The sequence below is a fragment of the Vicia villosa genome, linkage group LG5 (assembly GCF_029867415.1).
Source record: "Vicia villosa cultivar HV-30 ecotype Madison, WI linkage group LG5, Vvil1.0, whole genome shotgun sequence".
Lineage (NCBI taxonomy): Eukaryota > Viridiplantae > Streptophyta > Magnoliopsida > Fabales > Fabaceae > Vicia > Vicia villosa.
In genome coordinates this window covers 8,215,582-8,234,106 of record NC_081184.1, presented here as the reverse complement: position 1 = coordinate 8,234,106, position 18,525 = coordinate 8,215,582, and the positions used below count along the sequence as shown (strand labels likewise).

The following is an 18,525-nucleotide window of genomic DNA, read 5'->3' as shown; positions in this document are numbered from 1 at the left end:
TGTAAATGAAATGTAAAAAACTAGAAATACAGACGACCGTAAGATAAATCTGATGGCTCTGATTGTTTTATATGCTTTTCTTCTCCTAAATATTAGAACCTGTTTTCCAACGCTCCCCGATGACATGCCCAAAACAATGATATTATTAAAATATTTTATTTTTATAGTGCAATTAAAACCATCTAACAAAATTAATTAAATCGTTGACCATATGAAACTAGGTGGAATGAATGACAAATATATGCAAAATTCCAAAACAAAATACAAATATTATTTAAACAAAAAAACAAAACATAAATAGAAAATAAATTGCAAACTCAGATTTCATTACAACTAGATTTAGATAACTGCAAAAATTACAAAGACAACAGAGAGAGAGAGAGAGGGGGGAAGGAGAGACAGGGAGAGAGAGAAAGAGAAAGAGAGAGTGACCGTTTGAACGGCCACCTCCATCTCCACCTCAACACACCTGGTTGTCCACTCCTCTGTCATTCTTTTTCCCTTTCACCCTATTTTCTTCTTTTCCTCCTTTTACCCAAAAAAATAAAAAAACACCCAAAAAAACATCATCAAAACAACAACAATAACAACAACCTGGGTTAAGAAAAAACTTTTTATTAATCTCTCAATGTCACCACCACGTTAGATGAACAAACTTTCTTTTTTAATTTATTAATTTTATTATTTTTTTTTATTTTTTTATTTTTATTTTGTTGTAGTTTTTTGTTTTTGTTTTTGTTTTTGTTTATGTTGTTGTTTTTGTTGATGTCAAAGTTGAACCGTTGAAAATTGTTCAACGAGAGAAAGAAGAAGAAGAAGAAAATGCAGCATAATATATTTGCTTCTATGCGTAGTTTAAAGATCATGGACGGTTGCAAAGGCTCTCAGGTTTACTCTATCCACAACCCTTCTTCCTCCGCCGGTGCCGGCACCGGCGGAGGAGGAGGAGGTGTTGGTGAAAAGCTTCTTCAACAGCTTCACGATCATATAAAAAGTCAAACGTTTCGTAGCAAATCAGTTCGTGTTTTTCAATCACCTAACTGGACATCATCCGAGGTTGTTGTTGAAGGTTCAGGTTCTCTTCTGCCTTATGGACTTCCTATGACGGATATATTGGAGCCTAGGATTGATCCGGTTTTGAGGCCGGTTGATTTCGTCGAAAGGTTGACTGGTTTGTATAATAAGATTGAGAGTTGTTCGGAGTTTGATAGGTCTGAGGTTTATTTGGAGCATTGTTCGGTTTTTAAGGGGCTGTCTGATGCGAAATTGTTTCGGAGGAGTTTGAGGTCAGCGCGACAGCATGCTGTGGATGTGCATACGAAAGTCGTGCTGGCCTCGTGGCTTAGGTACGAGAGGAGGGAGGACGAGCTGGTTGGTTCGGCTTCGATGGATTGTTGTGGGAGGAATATTGAATGTCCTAAGGCTGCTTTGGTCGCGAATGGGTATGATCCCGAGTTGGTTTTTGATGTTTGTTGTTGTTCTCGTGATTGTGAGGACGAGGACGAGAACGAGGACGTGGACGCCGATGATGATGATGATGATGATGAGGATTTTATGACATTTGTTGGTCAACAATGCTCTACTTCGGAGGAGAATGAAGATTGGGATATGGCGTTTTGTATCGGTGATGATGAAATTAGGTGCTGTAGGTTCAATATGGCTTCGCTTTCGATTCCGTTTAAGACAATGTTGTATGGTGAATTCGCAGAATCAAGGAGGGAGAAGGTAAATTTTTCAAGAAATGAGGTTTCTGTTAAGGCAATGAAGGCTGCCGAGGTTTTTAGTCGGACTAAAAGTTTGAACACGATTGAACCTCGTGTGGTCTTGGAGTTGCTTTCTTTGGCGAACCGATTTTGTTGCGAGGAGATGAAGTATGCTTGCGACATGTATTTATCGTCGCTCGTTTGTGACTTGGAAGACGCCTTGTTGCTTATTGAATATGGACTTGAAGAAACCGCGTATCTTTTGGTTGCGGCTTGCTTGCAGATTTTTCTGAGGGAGCTACCCGGTTCGATGCAGTGTTCGAGTTTTGTGAAATTGTTTTGTAGTCCGGAGGGTAGGGATAGGCTTGCCACGGCAGGGCACGCGTCGTTCGTGCTGTATTATTTCTTGAGTCAAGTTTCCATGGAGGAAGAGATGAGGTCAAACACAACCGTGATGCTGTTGGAGAGATTAGTCGAGTGTGCGAAAGACGGATGGGAGAAGCAACTAGCATTTCATCAATTAGGCGTTGTTATGTTAGAGAGAAAAGAATACAAAGATGCACAACATTGGTTTCAGTCAGCGGTGGAGGCAGGTCATGTTTATTCGTTAGTCGGAGTCGCAAGGACGAAATACAAACGAGGTCATACATATTCGGCGTATAAGTTGATGAACTCGCTTATTAATGATTATAAACCCGTTGGATGGATGTATCAGGAAAGATCTTTGTATTGCATCGGGAAGGAGAAAATGATGGACTTGATCTCTGCAACCGAATTAGATCCAACACTTTCCTTTCCTTACAAATACCGAGCTGTTTCTTTACTAGAGGAGAACAGGATTGGACCTGCCATTGCAGAAATAAACAAAATAATCGGTTTCAAAGTTTCCCCTGACTGCCTTGAATTAAGGGCTTGGTTCTTGATAGCCATGGAAGAGTACGAAGGAGCACTTAGAGATGTTCGGGCTATTTTGACATTGGATCCGGATTATATGATGTTCTACGGGAATATGCACGGCAATCACTTGGTACAACTACTCGGTCCTGTTGTTCAACAGTACAATCAGGCTGATTGCTGGATGCAATTGTATGACCGCTGGTCCTCTGTGGACGATATTGGTTCGTTGGCTGTTGTACACCAGATGTTGGAAATCGATCCAGGGAAAAGCCTTTTGTGTTTTCGCCAATCTCTTCTTTTGTTACGGTGAGTGAAATTGTGCATTGCAGAACAACACTGTTAATTAGTCTCTTATAACTTGCGAGTGTTGATTTTCTTCAATTTTGCAGGCTAAATTGTCAAAAGGCAGCCATGCGTAGTTTACGGCAGGCTCGAAATCATTCGACTTCTGACCATGAAAGGCTTGTCTATGAAGGATGGATACTCTACGACACTGGTCATCGTGAAGAAGCGTTAGCAAAGGCGGAGGAGTCCATTTCTATTCAAAGATCATTCGAAGCTTACTTTCTCAAAGCTTACGCATTAGCCGACACAAGTCTCGATTCGGAGTCTTCGAAGTATGTTATCCATCTCTTGGAGGAAGCTCTTAGATGTCCTTCAGATGGTCTTCGGAAAGGACAAGTAAGTGCTATATATTTTAAACTACGCACTCGTTTTGTCGATACTGAAGTAGTGTACTTATCGTTGTCATTTTTTTTTTCCGAATTGTAGGCGCTAAATAATCTCGGAAGCGTCTACGTAGATTGTGATAAATTGGACCTTGCAGCCGACTGCTACATGAATGCACTCAACATCAAGCATACGCGAGCACATCAGGGCTTAGCGCGTGTATATCATCTTAAAAATCACCGCAAGGCCGCATACGATGAAATGACAAAGCTAATAGAAAAAGCTTGGAATAGCTCGTCAGCTTACGAGAAACGGTCGGAATATTGTGATCGTGACATGGCAAAGAGCGATCTTAGCATGGCAACACAGTTGGATCCTCTAAGGACTTATCCTTACAGATATAGGGCAGCAGGTGAGTCTATATATCAATGGTTCTATAGTAACTCTTGGTATTTTTATTCGGGTTAATATGTATGTTCTGACTTGGAAACTATGTGTACCAGTTTTAATGGATGATCATAAGGAAGCAGAAGCAATTGCGGAACTTTCGAGAGCCATTGAATTCAAGCCGGATCTGCAACTGTTACATCTTAGAGCAGCGTTTTACGATTCAATGAGTGATTTTGCTTCTACTATCCGAGACTGTCAAGCAGCCCTTTGTCTTGATCCTGGCCACACCGAGACTCTTGAGCTTTGTAATAAAGCACGGGAACGGATTAAGGAACAAAAGTAAGAAAACCCGAGATTAAAAAGGATCCATGTTTTTCCTGAGTGTTCCTCGTGGACACAAGCGGACACAAGCCTATTCTTGCCTAACTGTACTTTTTCTAAAACACGAAGGACCAGTAATCATCAATGCCATTTAACGTATGTCTGAAATGACGGCGAGTTTGACATAATCACGGTGTCAATCGGATGGTCTATATCTTTTGAACTGGCCTTATCAGGACTACAGAAAGGAAAAGAAAAGTTTAGAAAACTCGTTTCGGTCGAAACAGAAAGGGAAAGTAGAGGAGCAGAATAACTTGTAAATATATGTAACGACGGCTTGTGTTTTTGTCAGGCGATGCTTAAGTAGTAGTGCACGCAGTTGCAACTGTTATGCTCGACTCCGTGCCGCATCAGCGAGAATGGCGAAGTGTTCCTTTTGTTAGACAAAACATGTACATGAAAATTCAATTTATTTAAGTCCAAGATTTAGATATTTACTATTTTTGGCTGAGCAATTGTTTATTCATATTGTGTTGTAACATTTTGTCACTTCTCTGTTGTATAAAACAAAAGTTTTGCTGGCGAAGAATGTATGTTTGTGATGAGTTCTTTTTGGAAAAGCTATATTCATTCATACCTACTTATTTTTTAAGTTTTCAGTTTTTGAAAAAAAATATATTTTCTACGATTTAAGGTGAAATCGAAAAAGAAACGTAGAAATGGATCGCTGAGATCTCACGGTCATACGATTTAACGATCTTTTTCTACGTGATCAGATTTCGGGAGTTAGAGCGAGATCCCGACAACCTATGATTATGATAAAGGGTAACTCAAATTATCTTGTTATGAGTTCTTGCTCCCACGTGGAGGTGCTTTTTCAACAAACTTGTGACCACAAAAGCAAAACCTTAGTTTTAAATGTTCTCACAAGATTCCCATATTTCCAACTACTACTATTTATTCCTCCAACAAACTAGTTGTGATATCTTCTCTAATATCAAATTTTACAAATCTTTTCTTCAAAAGTTTATCTCAGATGCTGAATCTAGTCTCTTGAAAAAGAAGTAGCAGAAGAAGAAGTGTAGCTAGAACGTGGTTTTCGATACCGAACCATGGATCATTCGAAACGTCATAGAAAGTTAAACTTAAACGCGCCAATTATGTCTACAAGGCGTTTTGGTTCCGTTGTCGCAGACAGGTCAAGTTCATTAGGTACATTTCAGAACACGAGTGAAAGAGTTCCGTTTTCGTGGGAGAAAGAACCGGGAAAACCGAAAGATACGGAGAGGAATGGCTTGAAATTCGCACGAAAAGAAGCGGCAGATCAGTCTGATATACTCGATAATGCTTGTGATGAGATGGATGACAAAGACGATCTTTTCTCGGATGCAATGGATGATGTGTTTTCTTTATCAGAAGCATTGGATATTGTTCAAAGAAAATCAGAGAAAGCTCACAGCGATAACAACAACGGATTGAAACTAAAGCTTGCAGAGTGTAACGGCTACCAATCTCCGACTTACCTGATCAACCGTTTTCTTCCCGACGCAACCGCTTTGGCTGCATCATCGTCCGCTCTACAATTTCATAGCGATTTTGCAGAGAAAGTTTGTGATTCTTGTAGCTATCCAGAATGCTATTTATCAGAATCAGGTAGACATTCACATTCATATGCTTATGCTTCTGGTTCTTCTTCTTCATCTCCAAAGGGGTGTGGTCTTGAAGTTCTCTTCCCTTGGAGAAATATGAAGCACAAGTTTTGTGCTGTAGAGAGCCCTGTCCTGCCATGCTCCACGACTACGAATGTGCCGAAAACTCAGCGCGACTCGAGACAGAAGAAACATCGGTCGTCAGCATACATTCCTTGCACAAATGTGAAGAAAGATGTCTAACGAATCGAGTCAAGTTGATCAAATTTTCTTTTCTTTTCTTGTAACGCTATTTTTTTTGTTCACAAGACTCGAACGCAAAACCTTACTCAGGAGAATTAAACTCGTTACCGTTTGAAACAGTAAGAGTCGTTAGTTTAATTAGTTCTTTGATTCGTTTATTTTATCTTTATGTTAAATAATTTTTGTATGTATAAATATTTAATTTAATTTAATGCATTTGTTACAATATGAAAAAAGGTAGAGTAATTTGTTTTATTTAATTAAAACAACAAAGTCTACAATTTGTTGATCAATGTTCAATATTATGAGAATATCATCTTTGACAAGCTTTGAATTTTATAGGACCTTTGTAGGCATTGCACACATAAATTGCAATATCATCCTGCAGAAAAGAATAAGGATATTAATAAAAGAGAGAAAAAATATATAATTATTTAAATAATTAAATAATATGATAAAAAAAATGTTACTAACATTAGCAACTACATTTTGGCCATTGACAACAAGCCAAGGTGTGTGAGTAAGAGGTGGATTTAGTGCATTTGTTTCTTTACCATTGCCTATATGAAGCTGCAAAATGTCAAAGAGAGTTTCAGATAAACATTTATACAATTAAACAATTTTAAATTACTCTCAATAAACCAGCTCATTTGGCAGTTAAGCAGATACTTCAAATCTATCCGACCTCAATTTTGAATTAGTCTTAATAAGTCAACTCAATTGACAACTGTGCAGAGACTTCAAATCAATCAAACTTCAAATACGAGTGTTAGAAACCAGTTAAAAAAGTTATGAGTTGAAAAAGACGAAACTGACCTCATTTCCATGTCCACTTGAATAACAATTCTGAATGGGGTTTGGGTCCAATCTGAAACGGTTGGCGCATGATTGCCATAAATTTGGGGTTCTACTTGTAAATAAACCATTCTCAACACAAAAGATGAATGGCAAGCTTAGTTTCTTCCTCAAATTTACACATAGAACAAGCACAAAGAAAAATTTGTTAGACATAGAAGAAATCTAGTAAATTATTATTTTTATTAATCATACAAAAAAAAATATTTACTAAGAAAATTCTTACCATTGACCAAGCCTCAATAGCACATGCTTCTATGATGTTATAGTAGCATTCATCAGGACCATGCTAGAGATATAAACAAAAAAAAGTTATATATTAAATAATAAAAAATTAAAGCATTATGTTTGATGGCAAAATTGATGTAAAAAAATAGTATTGAAAATAAGAATAGAAGATAATGCCGTCTTTGAGGACGTGTTAGACAGACTACCGCACATGACCTATAATTATTTGTCACGTTAAATCGTGATTAAATAGATCCTCTATTTATTTTTTCATAATTAAATTATAGTTAACGACCCTCAAAAACTTAAGACGAGAAAATTTGGGACCTGGCAAGAAACGGTTCCAGTTGGACTTGTAGCAGCATTGCCATAAGGAACCAAACGGAGGCTAACAACAGACATGACATCTAGTTTGATGAAATTCTGAAGACTTTTCAAAATGAAATCTTTGCTATATGGACACAAAGATTCATAATACAAAGAAACATGGACAACATCATCATTTGCACCATTTTTCAACTCAGAAGAATGAGATTGAGATGGAATATTGATGATCATCAAAAGAAAAAGAAGTAAAGAGAGGAAACAAAATGAAGTTGGTGAGGCCATTTCTATGTGTATATAATTTGATATCTTGGTGGTGTCTCTATATGATTCTAAAGGGTTTATATATTAGTATCACTGTTTTTGACTTTACATGTAATTAAGATGTCATTGACCAATTTTAAAAGAATTAGTGAATTACAAAACAAAAGTAGGTTTTCATTAAATGTGTCAATAAATGTGTATTTTATTTCTTGACCAAAAAAATGTGTATTTTATTTCTTGACCAAAAAAATGTGTATTTTATTTTTTTTAAATATCTTTCAACAATTCAGAGAAACCAACAAAATGAATATGCTGACTTATAGTAGATATATAAGTCTAATATTATAAAATTTAACATTTTATATAAAATATTTATTAATTTTATTAACAAAAATTCTTAAAGTATTTTTTTCTATAAAATGTTAGTGTCAAACTATAGTTGATTAAATAATATTGAAAAGTATAAAAATGACACTTTTGATTTAAATCAATGATCTTTGTTGACAAATATCACATGTTTCTTAAATATATATTTATCAAATACTATGTATTATATATAATAAATAGAGAGATAAACAAAATATATAGATAATACATATTATTATATTATACCTTGATAAAAATTGAACATTTTAAAAGTAAAAATATGAAAAAGATAATATAATTAAATAATAAATAGAGATATAATGATTATTAAAGAAGATAAGAAAGAAAAGTTGAAAGAGAAAACAAAATATTAAAACATGAAAAATTAAGACAGAGAAGACAAATAAAAAATAATACTAGTTTAGGAAAAAAATTGTCAATATAATTATTTCAATATTTTCTTATAGAAACTTATATTTTTTTATTGCTAAACCGAGGACATCTTATTGATTTTTTTTAAGGGTAATTGAGCATTGTGAAAATCTTTTCTTAGAAATTGTGCAATATTTTAATTAAAAGTTGATAATTAATGCGTTTATTATGTTTTTCAATACAAATTTTTTATTTTTAGATTTCTTAACATATGCCTTTGGGACATGTTAGCTATACCATTTTTTTAAACTACTAAATCTTTTGATCGCGCATTTGTATGGATTAAAAGTATTTTGATATATAATTATAGGATCATGTTAGCGAGTATTTTAAGGGTGTTTTTTTAAAATTTAAATAAAAAATATTTTTTAAAAAAATTAATTATTTTTAATTTATAATACATGGAATACATATATTTTTTTAAAATTTTATTTTTTAAAGCTTTTAATGAGTGTTTCTGAAACACTTGTTAGCATTTCCCATAATTATATTAGTAAGATATCATGCACTCTCATGAGTAAATTTATTTAATATTATATAAATTATATTAGATATACATGTAAATTTAAAATAAATTACTTAATTATAAAATGAGCAATAATAATATTAACTCAATTGTATTAAATAATCATAAAAAAAGAAAAAGAGTCCATGAAAAGAAAAAAAAAAGAAGTTTTGACGGTTGCAAATAATAATTTTGTGTCTCAAATAAAGATAATTATTAATTATAATAAAATAGATAGATATTTTGCTGATAGCGACCCGTGAGAAAAAAAAGAAATTTTAACATTTGAAAATAAAAATATTGTATCTCAAATCAAAGTTATTGTTAATTAAATAAAATAGATATTTTGTTAATATTAATCCGTGAAAAAAAGAGAAAATTTTGACATTTAAAAAAAGAATGTCGTGTTTCAAATAAATACAATTCTAAATTAAAATAAAATAAGTATTTTGCTGATAGTGACTTGTAAGATGGAAAGTTAGTGGTGTGCACGACTATTGAGTATTATTCAATTTTGATAAAATAATTTCTCAATTTATTAAAATTTAAAAATAGATTAATTAGTATTTTTAGTAATAATAAATAAATATAATTTGTTAAATATGTTGTAAAAACAAAACTAATTGTCAATATTCTATATATTTATACACCCATAAATAATTAGTATAATAATCATATACTATAATTATGATATGAAATTGACTAGAGTTTCTATCTAAAATAGTTTGTTAGTTTCAAAACCAAAAGAGAGTATGTTTTAACATTCTCTTTTTCTTTTTTTCATGATGACAAACTATTTTTGAAGTTTCGCTAAGAGTAGTGTGTTAGAAACTCTCCCTGAATTTATGCATAATATAATGGACAAATGCTTCCCCTTAATGTTAGTAGAAAGATAATCAATGTAAATAACTCCGAGATAGGTAAGTATTTGAGGATTATAGGATTTTAAATTCATTAATGTTTGAGGATCTAAATATTCATAAGTTGTCATCAATATATATATATATATATATATATATATATATATATATATATATATATATATATATATATATATATATATATATATATATATATATATAAAAAGAGAGAGAGGAAGAAGAAAAATGTCTCATCAATCTAACATTCTCCATTGTATGTAGTGAAAAGGAAGAAGAATCTTGAAAATGGACTGTTGGGGAAGCTGTAATCATTAATATTCATCTTCTAAGCCTTCATTTCATGTTTAATAAAAAAGGTAGGGTTCTAATTAGACTCTATCCGTGACCCAAATTCCACTAGAGAGATGAGTATTGGTCGGGGAAAGCCATTCCAAATAGCCAATTATATTATATGTGACCCGAATCCTACTCGAGAGATAAGTATTAACTGGGGCAAGTTAATCTAGCGTGAGGAAGTGTGTCCGTGACCCGAAACCCACTTGAGAGATGAGTATTGGACCCGAATCCAAGTCCTGATATTCTGGCTCTTGAACTTGGTTTCCTCCAATTCTATCTTCAGTTGTGATAACATTTTTGAAAGCCCATATAACCATCCAAGGTTCATGGATGGTCTAAGCACAACCCTTAAAATCTAGCCACAATATTTTTCTTTTGTTTAACTGGTTATGTGCATAAATCACAGTCAGCCAGTTCATCATATTGCCATTTGCCTCATAAACTCTATAGTGCATATATTGATCAGAACAAGCCTCCAATTTAATAGCCATAGTTCCATTTAACCACATTAGTCAGATCCTACCATTAAGGTGGTGGTCATAGTTATCCAACTAGCACCAGTTATTGGCAAAAACCTCCCTTATTTTGTTTGTATCATTGGCTTTGACTCTAGTTTGTAGTAAAACAACACAAGGCATTTGAAGTTTCTTGAGATTGACTTCAATCTCAAGATGTCCAACCCTTTTATTCAAGCCTCTTACATTCTAGAACAACATCATGGGACCTTATCATGATGTAATTGCACTATCCCCATTTCCTAGCACCTCAAAGCCATTTTGACATTTAAGGATAACTTCTTTTTGTACATTTGTACTGCCTTCTATCAATATTTATTTCCCTTTCTATTTGGCAATAGACCTCACCATTGTCAATGGTACATTATCATCATTTGGTTTCTCTATAGGAGGCTCTATGATTACTTTACCCTGATCCTCATCTTTTTTTAATCCATGATAGCCCATACTTGTGTTGCTTACTTTTTTTTCTTCTCCTTGTATTTATGTCTAACTTTGTTACTTGTTTTGCAAAAAGGAGGCTCCATTCGTACTCCACCATTTGTTTTATGTTGTCTCCCTTTGGCCCTCTTATGATTATATGGTCTTGTAGCCCAACTGTGATGTCCACTTCTATTAAAACTCTTGTATACAAAACTCTTAACCTCCTAGTTGTACATTCATTAGTCATCCACAGTTTCCCTAGTATTGCATTCGCTAGCTTTCCAATGCCTTCCCCCTAATATGCTAGGGGAAGTTGAGGGAATGTTAGTGAGATTGATAGGGTTCTTATCATGTCATCTTTCATAGTAAATTTCAGAGTCCACTCATGAATAAACATAGATTTACAATGAATGGTATAAGATCCCCTCATCAACACTGCATCCTTATCCATTTTTTTATTTGAATCTGATGATAAAAAAAAGTGTTTAATAACATCCATATATTTTTAAAAACATTATTCACCATATATATTAGTAGTAAATACTACATATTATATTATATAAATAGGGATTACTTGCTAACGAAAATAAAACAATAAAAGAATGTTGAAGAAAGTTAATTTTTTAGCATTAATTTTACTAAATCATTAATTTTGAGTTGCTCAATTACATATTGTTGTTTTATTCAACCATTAATTTTGAGTATCTCAATAACATATTACTCAATTTTGAAGTGGAAGAGATTATTGTCACAAATTTCACATTTTTCCTTCTATAATTCCTACCATTGATGACATTTTTCCTTCTATATATATACACACCACCAAACTCTTTCAAATGATCTAGAGTTTAATTTAATAATAAAAAATGCACACTATTTAATTATTTCCATTGCTTGCAAGTAACAAAGTAATAAACATAGGAACTTTTTCTTTCTTATTTTACTACATATCATTGATGTAACATATGATTAACTAGTTGAATTTATTTTTCACTTTCTTTCAATGAACATTGCAAGCTTGTGGAATAGTAGCACCTTTATAAGCCTTGCAAGCATGGTATGTAAAATTTTCATAATCCTGAAATTAACACAAACATTAATCTTAATTAGTATCTTGTAAATAATAATCTAGAAATTAATTAAACTAATTATATGTGTATGAATTGAAAAAATAGAAAAGAAAAGACAAACTTTTCCAATAGGTTGATTATTCACTACCACCCATGGCACAAATGAAAGAGGTGGATTTAGTTTTGTTGTTTCCTTAATATATTTTTGTCCAAGCTGCATACAAATTTGAATTATATATTAATTTCTACACATAAAAATTAACCATAAAAATAAAAAATATAAAAATAAAACCTCAGTTCCATTTCCTCCATTAGAGCATTTCATAATAGGTCCCAAAGGCAAACCCAATTCATGGAAACAATTTTGCCGCATCTTGTTCTTTCCCTCAATTGCCAGAAACTCAAAGCAATGTATCAAACCATAATGCTTATTCTGTATCATTAAATAAGCACTTTTTATATAAGCACTTTTAAAATAAGCACTTTTAAATAAGCACTTTTTATATAAGCACTTTTAAAATAAGCACTTTTAAATAAGCACTGTTTTCTAAAATCACTTTTATCAAAGAATCAATAGAACTTGAAAAAAATATAAGCACTTTTTTATTTTATTTTTTATGCTATTTTTTATTGAAAATTTTAATTAATACCAATTATTTCTTCAAATATATAACCTTCTAAAAAATTATAAATAAATAATATCATATGAAAATGCATATTTATACTTACCACATTAGGCCAAATATTAATGGCACATGATTCTAAAGAATTGAGCTCACATTCATCTGGTCCATTCTGCAAAATTGTGTATGTGAAGAGACAAATATAAAATTAAATAAATTATTATTATATATTAAAACTTTGGATAAAATGAGAAATTTAAACCTGGCATGATATGGAATTGTTGAGTTGATTGACATGAGAATTAGCCCAAGGGATTAATTGGAGATTAACAATGTCAATGAGATCATTGTTGAATATTTCTTCAAGATTCTTCACAATGAAAATTGCACTAGGTTGGCTTAGACTTTCATAGTATACTGTTAAATTAACTTTGTGATCATCAATGAGTGAACTAGAAGAAGAAGAAGAATGAGATTCATAGGTGAAAAATAAAAGAACTAATATTATTGATAGTTTTAGAGAAACCATTTTTTTCAATGTTGTAAAAGTATAGAGACTTTTTATTGTGTCACTAGTGGTAATAAGGATGTGAAATATGAATATCTTTTTGATATATATATATATATATATATATATATATATATATATATATATATATATATATATATATATATATATATATATATAATTTTATTATTCTATAAATCTATAAATCTAAAAATGAAGTAATTGTCACATTAGTTGATGTAGGATAGCTTTTGTGTTTACACCTATAATGCAATCTATATGCTAAATATACTCTCTTTTTGTTTTTTTACTTCTAAATAAAAATAAGAGTATGTAGGAAAATAAGGTATTAATATAAAATTTCAGTCATTATCAATATTAATCATTCACTCTTGAGTTTTTATTTTTGGTATTGCCGTGTAAACTAAGATTACTATATAAGTTTTCATTTATATTATATTTATGACAATTCTTGTTTTTATATACTTTTTTATCTTCACCATGTCACATGTTCTCCCTTTTTTCTTGTCTTATTTCACTAACCATATGGTTTATGTTCATTTTTTTTTTGTCATGTACCATTTTTTTATATTTAAGATTGTATTCTTTCCATAGTTTAAATTTATTGCAATGGTTGGAAAATGTGATTCTCTTTTATTTTTATTTTTAGTTTTAGTAATTACATTATTTTTGTTTCAAATAGTGTAATATCAGAAGTGATATACACAAAAGTATTAAGTATAAGCATTGCAGATTTAAATTTTCATACTAACATATAAAAATTTGTTTTTAAATAATTTATATTTGTATTTTAAAATTTGATATTAAGTGATGTGTTTCATTAATCAAGGAACCAATTTTATCTAGCAGAGAGCACAATTAAAATCAAAATAAATTCATATATAACTTTATAGACTCAATTAAAAAATTAATTCAGAAATTTGATTAATTTTTTTTTTTTTAATTTAGAAGGTCAATTTTGAACTTGTTTCTCTCTTTTCTTTTTTATTTTGGCAATTATGTTTTTTATTATCAAAGATCATAGGGAGCTGGTGGAGGTTGTTATCCTGCCAAAGAAGAAAGAAGAATACGTTTGAGAAAAGGTTTGAGTTTGCCAAGTTCTTAGCGGTTGGTGATTTAAGGATGTTGGCGGTCAGGTTGGATTACATTGTGTTAGAAGAGAAGAGGATCTATGCAAATGTTCCAAGGTTTGACAGGAAGCTTGATGGTTCAGGTGACGGTGATGCGGGCAAGGGTCTTAGAGGTGAGTCTTCTCAAGAGAAGAGGTTTTCGGGGGAGTTTCTGGGGTGAACTAGGCGGCAAGGTGTAGCAGGTCTTTTGCTGATGTTGTGGGGCTTAAAGATATGGCAGGTGCTAAGGAGGGGAAATCTCAGGGGGCTCTTATACGATTCAACTCTAAGGAGGAGGATTTGTCGAGATTTTTGAGAGCTTTCATCGGGATGAGGTTAATCCGGGATCTTCGTATAATATGCAAACTCATTTTGAGATGGAAGGTTTCTTTGCTATTAAAGTGATGCCTTTAGAGGATAAATTTTGTTTGTTGGAGGAGATGGAAGAAGGAAAGATTGCTGATATGATTCGTGAAGGCAAGAATTAGTGGAGTTAGTGGTTTTCTTAGATTATGGAATTGAGAGAGGAGGGTGTGGATAAGGAAAGAGCTACATGGATTAGATGCTTTGGCATCCTGTGTCACACTTGGAATATTTATTTCTTTAAACTATTAGCCAAAACGGTTGGATCTTACATTTGTTCAGATGAGGCTACATTGAAAGGGGATTGTATGGATGTGGCTAGGTTTTTGCTGAGAACAAAATGTTCCATTGTTCTTAGTGAATCCTTTTCGGTACAAATTAAAGATGAAGTGTTTATGATTGAAATGGTTGAAGATTATCATGCTCCCTTGAGAATTGTTGTGAGGAATAGAGATGAGTGCGCCAATAAAGTCAAAATTGATTCTGACTCTGATAGTTCTTGGGGGACGAATCAGGTGGATGGTCATGAGGATTAGAGGTCGGAGGGTAGTACGCAATTATGTTAGGGAAGATGTCGAAGGTGATGGCCTTGTGATCGAGGATGAAGAAATAATTTCAGCAACTTTTATTGGGAAGAAATGCAAGAATAAAAGGTGTCAGAAATCTTCTAAAATCCTTGTTAAAAATAGAGTTGTTGATGTGTTCGATACTGCAATTTTAGTGGCAAAGAAGGCAGTAAAAAAAGCTAGTAAACAAGTAGGGTCCCAAGGTGTTGTAAAGAATTTGTTGGTTCCTAAGGGAGTCGAGGTGAGTGGGGTAAGTTCCTCTATGGATACGTTTTTCAAATTGAAAGGTGTTAGTGGACCTCTTGGTGTCACTTCACTAGGGCCTTTGTTTGATGAATGTATAGCAAAGTCATGAGGTATTCAAGTTGGTGGGTCTAGTTTGGTGGATCATTTTTTTCCATAAGCCCAAAGGCATTGTTAATGGGCTCACACCTTTAAAGCTAGAAGTTTTTCCTTCGTTGTATGAGGGGGTTAAGCTATGTAACTCCAGTGCATTAAGGTTTGGGGTCTCTTCTCCTGTAGTCAATTACGTCCATTTGGAAGGGGTTACAGAAGGCATAACCGATTACCAGATATCCAATTTGGGGATAGTGCAAACTAAGAGGAGGAGAGATTTTAACAAGAAAATTAAGGAGTTGGAAGATGCGATAAAGAGACGAGCTTGGTTCAGAAGGTGTCACCAAAGTGTGAGAAATGATTATTGGGTCACTCAATACTTGAGGTGGAAGCAACAAGTTGAAGCGAAAGAGATTCATTAAATAGATTTTATCAAGCAAGGCAGATTTGTTTCTTATCCAAGAGTCAAAGTTTATGTTGGTGGGTGAAGTTATTGCTAGTAGTTTTTGGGGAGGTGAACAGGTTGGATGGTCTTTTAGCAAGTTAGTTGGGCTTTCAGGTGATCTGATAACCTTTTTGAAGAAAGGAGTGTGCGAGGTTCTGTTCATCTTTAAAGGAACCAGTTACCTTGGTATTAAAGTTATTTGGAGGGATCGAGTGTATTACGTGGTTCACGTATACTCTTCTTGCTTCTCCTTCATCACAAATGCAAACTTACCTCTCAATCCACTAGAATTCCACACTTTTTCACAGAAGACACACAATTGGGATGTTCAAACCAAGCATTAAACACCTTGAACGACTTAGGGCCCCAATTTAAATTATTAGCAAGAATCCAAATTGATATACGATATGAAATAACTCTCTCCATCACCATTTGACCAACCATTCTCCATCTAAAAATTAATCTATCTAAAAGTAAAAATCTATTCAACCTACTCATGCAACTTCCATTATTCTTGCACCAAGTAAATATACACCCCACAACCAAGACATCTATCAAATCTACGTTATCGATAAATGCAAAATCTTCAATCTCACTCCTATTAAAATGACTTACTACCCTTATCCTCTCTAAATGGTTCTTGATAGCGTTGAACCCCCCTCCCAATGCATCAATCTCCCAACGAAACTTTCTGTTTAAAAGCACTAAGATCCCTTCGTAACCTTCTCTTGTTATCTAATTTGCAAGAGGAATAAATATTGACAATATAGTAACATATATCTTTCCACTCTACACAAATACCAACAAAATCTTCCCGTCTAAAACTAAATTTTAGAGACAACATACCTGATTTCAACATTATCAACATACTTCCATATCTCCCTTCCCCCACAACAAAGATATCCACAAATACTCTTCTGAATTTATTTTAGTTTTCTGAATCAAACACACATCAACCTTTTTATCCCTAATGATAAACCGTGTAACGCCCTTTAATTTAATTAAATTATTTTCGAATTATTTGTTGAAATATTGTGAAATATTGCGATATATTGGTATAAATTGCTATATTATTACTAGTTAATAAATTAGTTGATTAATAGTAGTAATAATATTAGAATAATACAAGACAAATTATATGGGCTTGTTTTTATGGTTGTATGTAGCAAAGATGGGGGTGTGAGAGTTAGACCCAATGAGAATATTAAAATGGTGAAGTTTAAGGTTAAATAAAAATTAGGTTAATTAGAAAGAGGAAGAAAAAGAATTCGAGAAAGGGTTCGTGAGAAGTTGCAGAAGAGAGGAAAGAGGCAAAAAGCTAGGTTTTATAGAAGAGTTATAAAGCAACCTTCAATTGAAGGTAAGGATGGGGTTCTGACTCTATAATGAGGTTTATGATGAATATTATGTAGGGATTGAGTCGGTATAAATTTTTTGTTATTTTGCTTTCCTATCTGATTGTTATAATATTGTGAAATTGTTGTTTCTGGAATGGATTGGTGTTGGTATTGTCTTAACTTTCTGATTACCGTTGTAGTATTATAATTGATAAACTGTTGGAAAATAAATCAAGATATTATAGTTGAGTTATTACTGTAACGTCCCAAAATTTCTTATTTAATTAATTTAATTAAGTTTAAATTAATTAATTTGAATTAGCATTTTAGTGGAATTATGTCAGAAGAAATAATAAAATGTAGTGTTGGGCCATTGGTGGAGTTAGTAATGTGGGTTGTTAATGTGAAGGAGCCCATTACTAAATTATGTTATATTTTCATAAAACAAGGAAATAGGAGGAAATTGGGAAATAGAGGAGGAAAACCTAAGAAGGAGAGAAGAAGAACTCATGGGCAAAATCTATTTTCGCAACCCCTTGGCAGCATTCACAAATCATGCCATAACTTTCTGCTCGTAGCTCCAAATCAGGTAATTCTTGAAGATTCGGATTCTACACAAAATTTCCTTTGATTTGATATATTAATTCTTGTCAGGGAGTTTCTCGATGAGGGAGATAAGCGAGTTTGAAGATTGGGGATTCTTGCTGAAAGTGAAGAAAAGAGGCTTATGGGTTTGATGGAAAAGAAGGGGAAAAGTCCAGATTTTTGGCTAAGGTAAGGGGAGACTCTTCCAATTATCATCTCTTATCGTGTTATGAATGATAGGGCATGATTAGGGATATTGTTTGGGTTAATTTGATCATATGTCAGTTGTTGTGTTGTTGTGTTCTTCCATGAAAGCTGAATCTGAGTTATGGGTTTCCAATAATTGGATAGAAAGTTAGGCTTTAATGTGTAAAACTGACATATGATAATAGATTGATAAAATTGGATGAATGACATATGTTAATGTATGAAAAGATGATGTTTTAGACTTAAAATCGCAGGCTGTTAGTGGTGAAAACGAGTAGAAAAACAAACTGATACGAATTGCAGGTTTTTGGGAACACTGGCCATTTGCGTATGATACGCGTATGGAATTGTGTG

At 32.9% G+C, this 18,525-nt stretch overlaps 4 protein-coding genes across 4 annotated transcripts; 2 read left to right on the top strand and 2 right to left on the bottom strand.

Moving 5' to 3' along the window:
* Positions 1-326: 326 nt before the first annotated feature.
* Positions 327-4,600, top strand: LOC131601264 (ethylene-overproduction protein 1-like). Its single transcript, XM_058873036.1, has 4 exons — positions 327-2,906; positions 2,990-3,281; positions 3,372-3,681; positions 3,773-4,600. Exons 1-4 carry the CDS (start codon positions 823-825, stop codon positions 4,000-4,002), a joined length of 2,916 nt encoding a protein of 971 aa, XP_058729019.1. The 5' UTR covers positions 327-822; the 3' UTR covers positions 4,003-4,600.
* A 131-nt stretch (positions 4,601-4,731) lies between these two features.
* LOC131601265 (uncharacterized) lies at positions 4,732-5,993 on the top strand. The gene has a single exon (XM_058873037.1). The coding sequence runs from the start codon at positions 5,093-5,095 to the stop codon at positions 5,870-5,872; it is 780 nt and encodes a 259-aa protein (XP_058729020.1). The 5' UTR covers positions 4,732-5,092; the 3' UTR covers positions 5,873-5,993.
* Positions 5,994-6,063: 70 nt separating this feature from the next.
* On the bottom strand, positions 6,064-7,578 carry LOC131601267 (gamma-interferon-responsive lysosomal thiol protein-like). The gene is made up of 5 exons (XM_058873038.1): positions 7,283-7,578; positions 6,954-7,016; positions 6,689-6,832; positions 6,347-6,442; positions 6,064-6,254 (listed from the first exon to the last, which is right to left on the bottom strand). The coding sequence occupies exons 1-5, from the start codon at positions 7,562-7,564 to the stop codon at positions 6,186-6,188; spliced, it is 654 nt and encodes a 217-aa protein (XP_058729021.1). The 5' UTR covers positions 7,565-7,578; the 3' UTR covers positions 6,064-6,185.
* A 4,273-nt stretch (positions 7,579-11,851) lies between these two features.
* Positions 11,852-13,278, bottom strand: LOC131606223 (gamma-interferon-responsive lysosomal thiol protein-like). The gene is made up of 5 exons (XM_058878486.1): positions 12,957-13,278; positions 12,801-12,866; positions 12,364-12,504; positions 12,193-12,285; positions 11,852-12,079 (listed from the first exon to the last, which is right to left on the bottom strand). The coding sequence occupies exons 1-5, from the start codon at positions 13,221-13,223 to the stop codon at positions 12,002-12,004; spliced, it is 645 nt and encodes a 214-aa protein (XP_058734469.1). The 5' UTR covers positions 13,224-13,278; the 3' UTR covers positions 11,852-12,001.
* Positions 13,279-18,525: the final 5,247 nt, after the last annotated feature.

Excerpts from the sequence above, each read along its gene's own strand:
- LOC131601264 (XM_058873036.1), top strand. The coding sequence starts at position 823 with ATGCAGCATAATATATTTGCTTCTATGCGTAGTTTAAAGATCATGGAC. Across the intron at positions 2,907-2,989 it reads CAATCTCTTCTTTTGTTACG|GCTAAATTGTCAAAAGGCAG; the intron begins GTGAGTGAAATT and ends TCAATTTTGCAG. Across the intron at positions 3,682-3,772 it reads TTACAGATATAGGGCAGCAG|TTTTAATGGATGATCATAAG; the intron begins GTGAGTCTATAT and ends TATGTGTACCAG.
- LOC131601265 (XM_058873037.1), top strand. The coding sequence starts at position 5,093 with ATGGATCATTCGAAACGTCATAGAAAGTTAAACTTAAACGCGCCAATT.
- LOC131601267 (XM_058873038.1), bottom strand. The coding sequence starts at position 7,564 with ATGGCCTCACCAACTTCATTTTGTTTCCTCTCTTTACTTCTTTTTCTT. Across the intron at positions 6,833-6,953 it reads CTATTGAGGCTTGGTCAATG|AAACTAAGCTTGCCATTCAT; the intron begins GTAAGAATTTTC and ends AATTTGAGGAAG. Across the intron at positions 6,255-6,346 it reads GCCAAAATGTAGTTGCTAAT|GATGATATTGCAATTTATGT; the intron begins GTTAGTAACATT and ends TCTTTTCTGCAG.
- LOC131606223 (XM_058878486.1), bottom strand. The coding sequence starts at position 13,223 with ATGGTTTCTCTAAAACTATCAATAATATTAGTTCTTTTATTTTTCACC. Across the intron at positions 12,867-12,956 it reads ACAATTCCATATCATGCCAG|AATGGACCAGATGAATGTGA; the intron begins GTTTAAATTTCT and ends ACAATTTTGCAG. Across the intron at positions 12,505-12,800 it reads TTAATATTTGGCCTAATGTG|AATAAGCATTATGGTTTGAT; the intron begins GTAAGTATAAAT and ends TTAATGATACAG.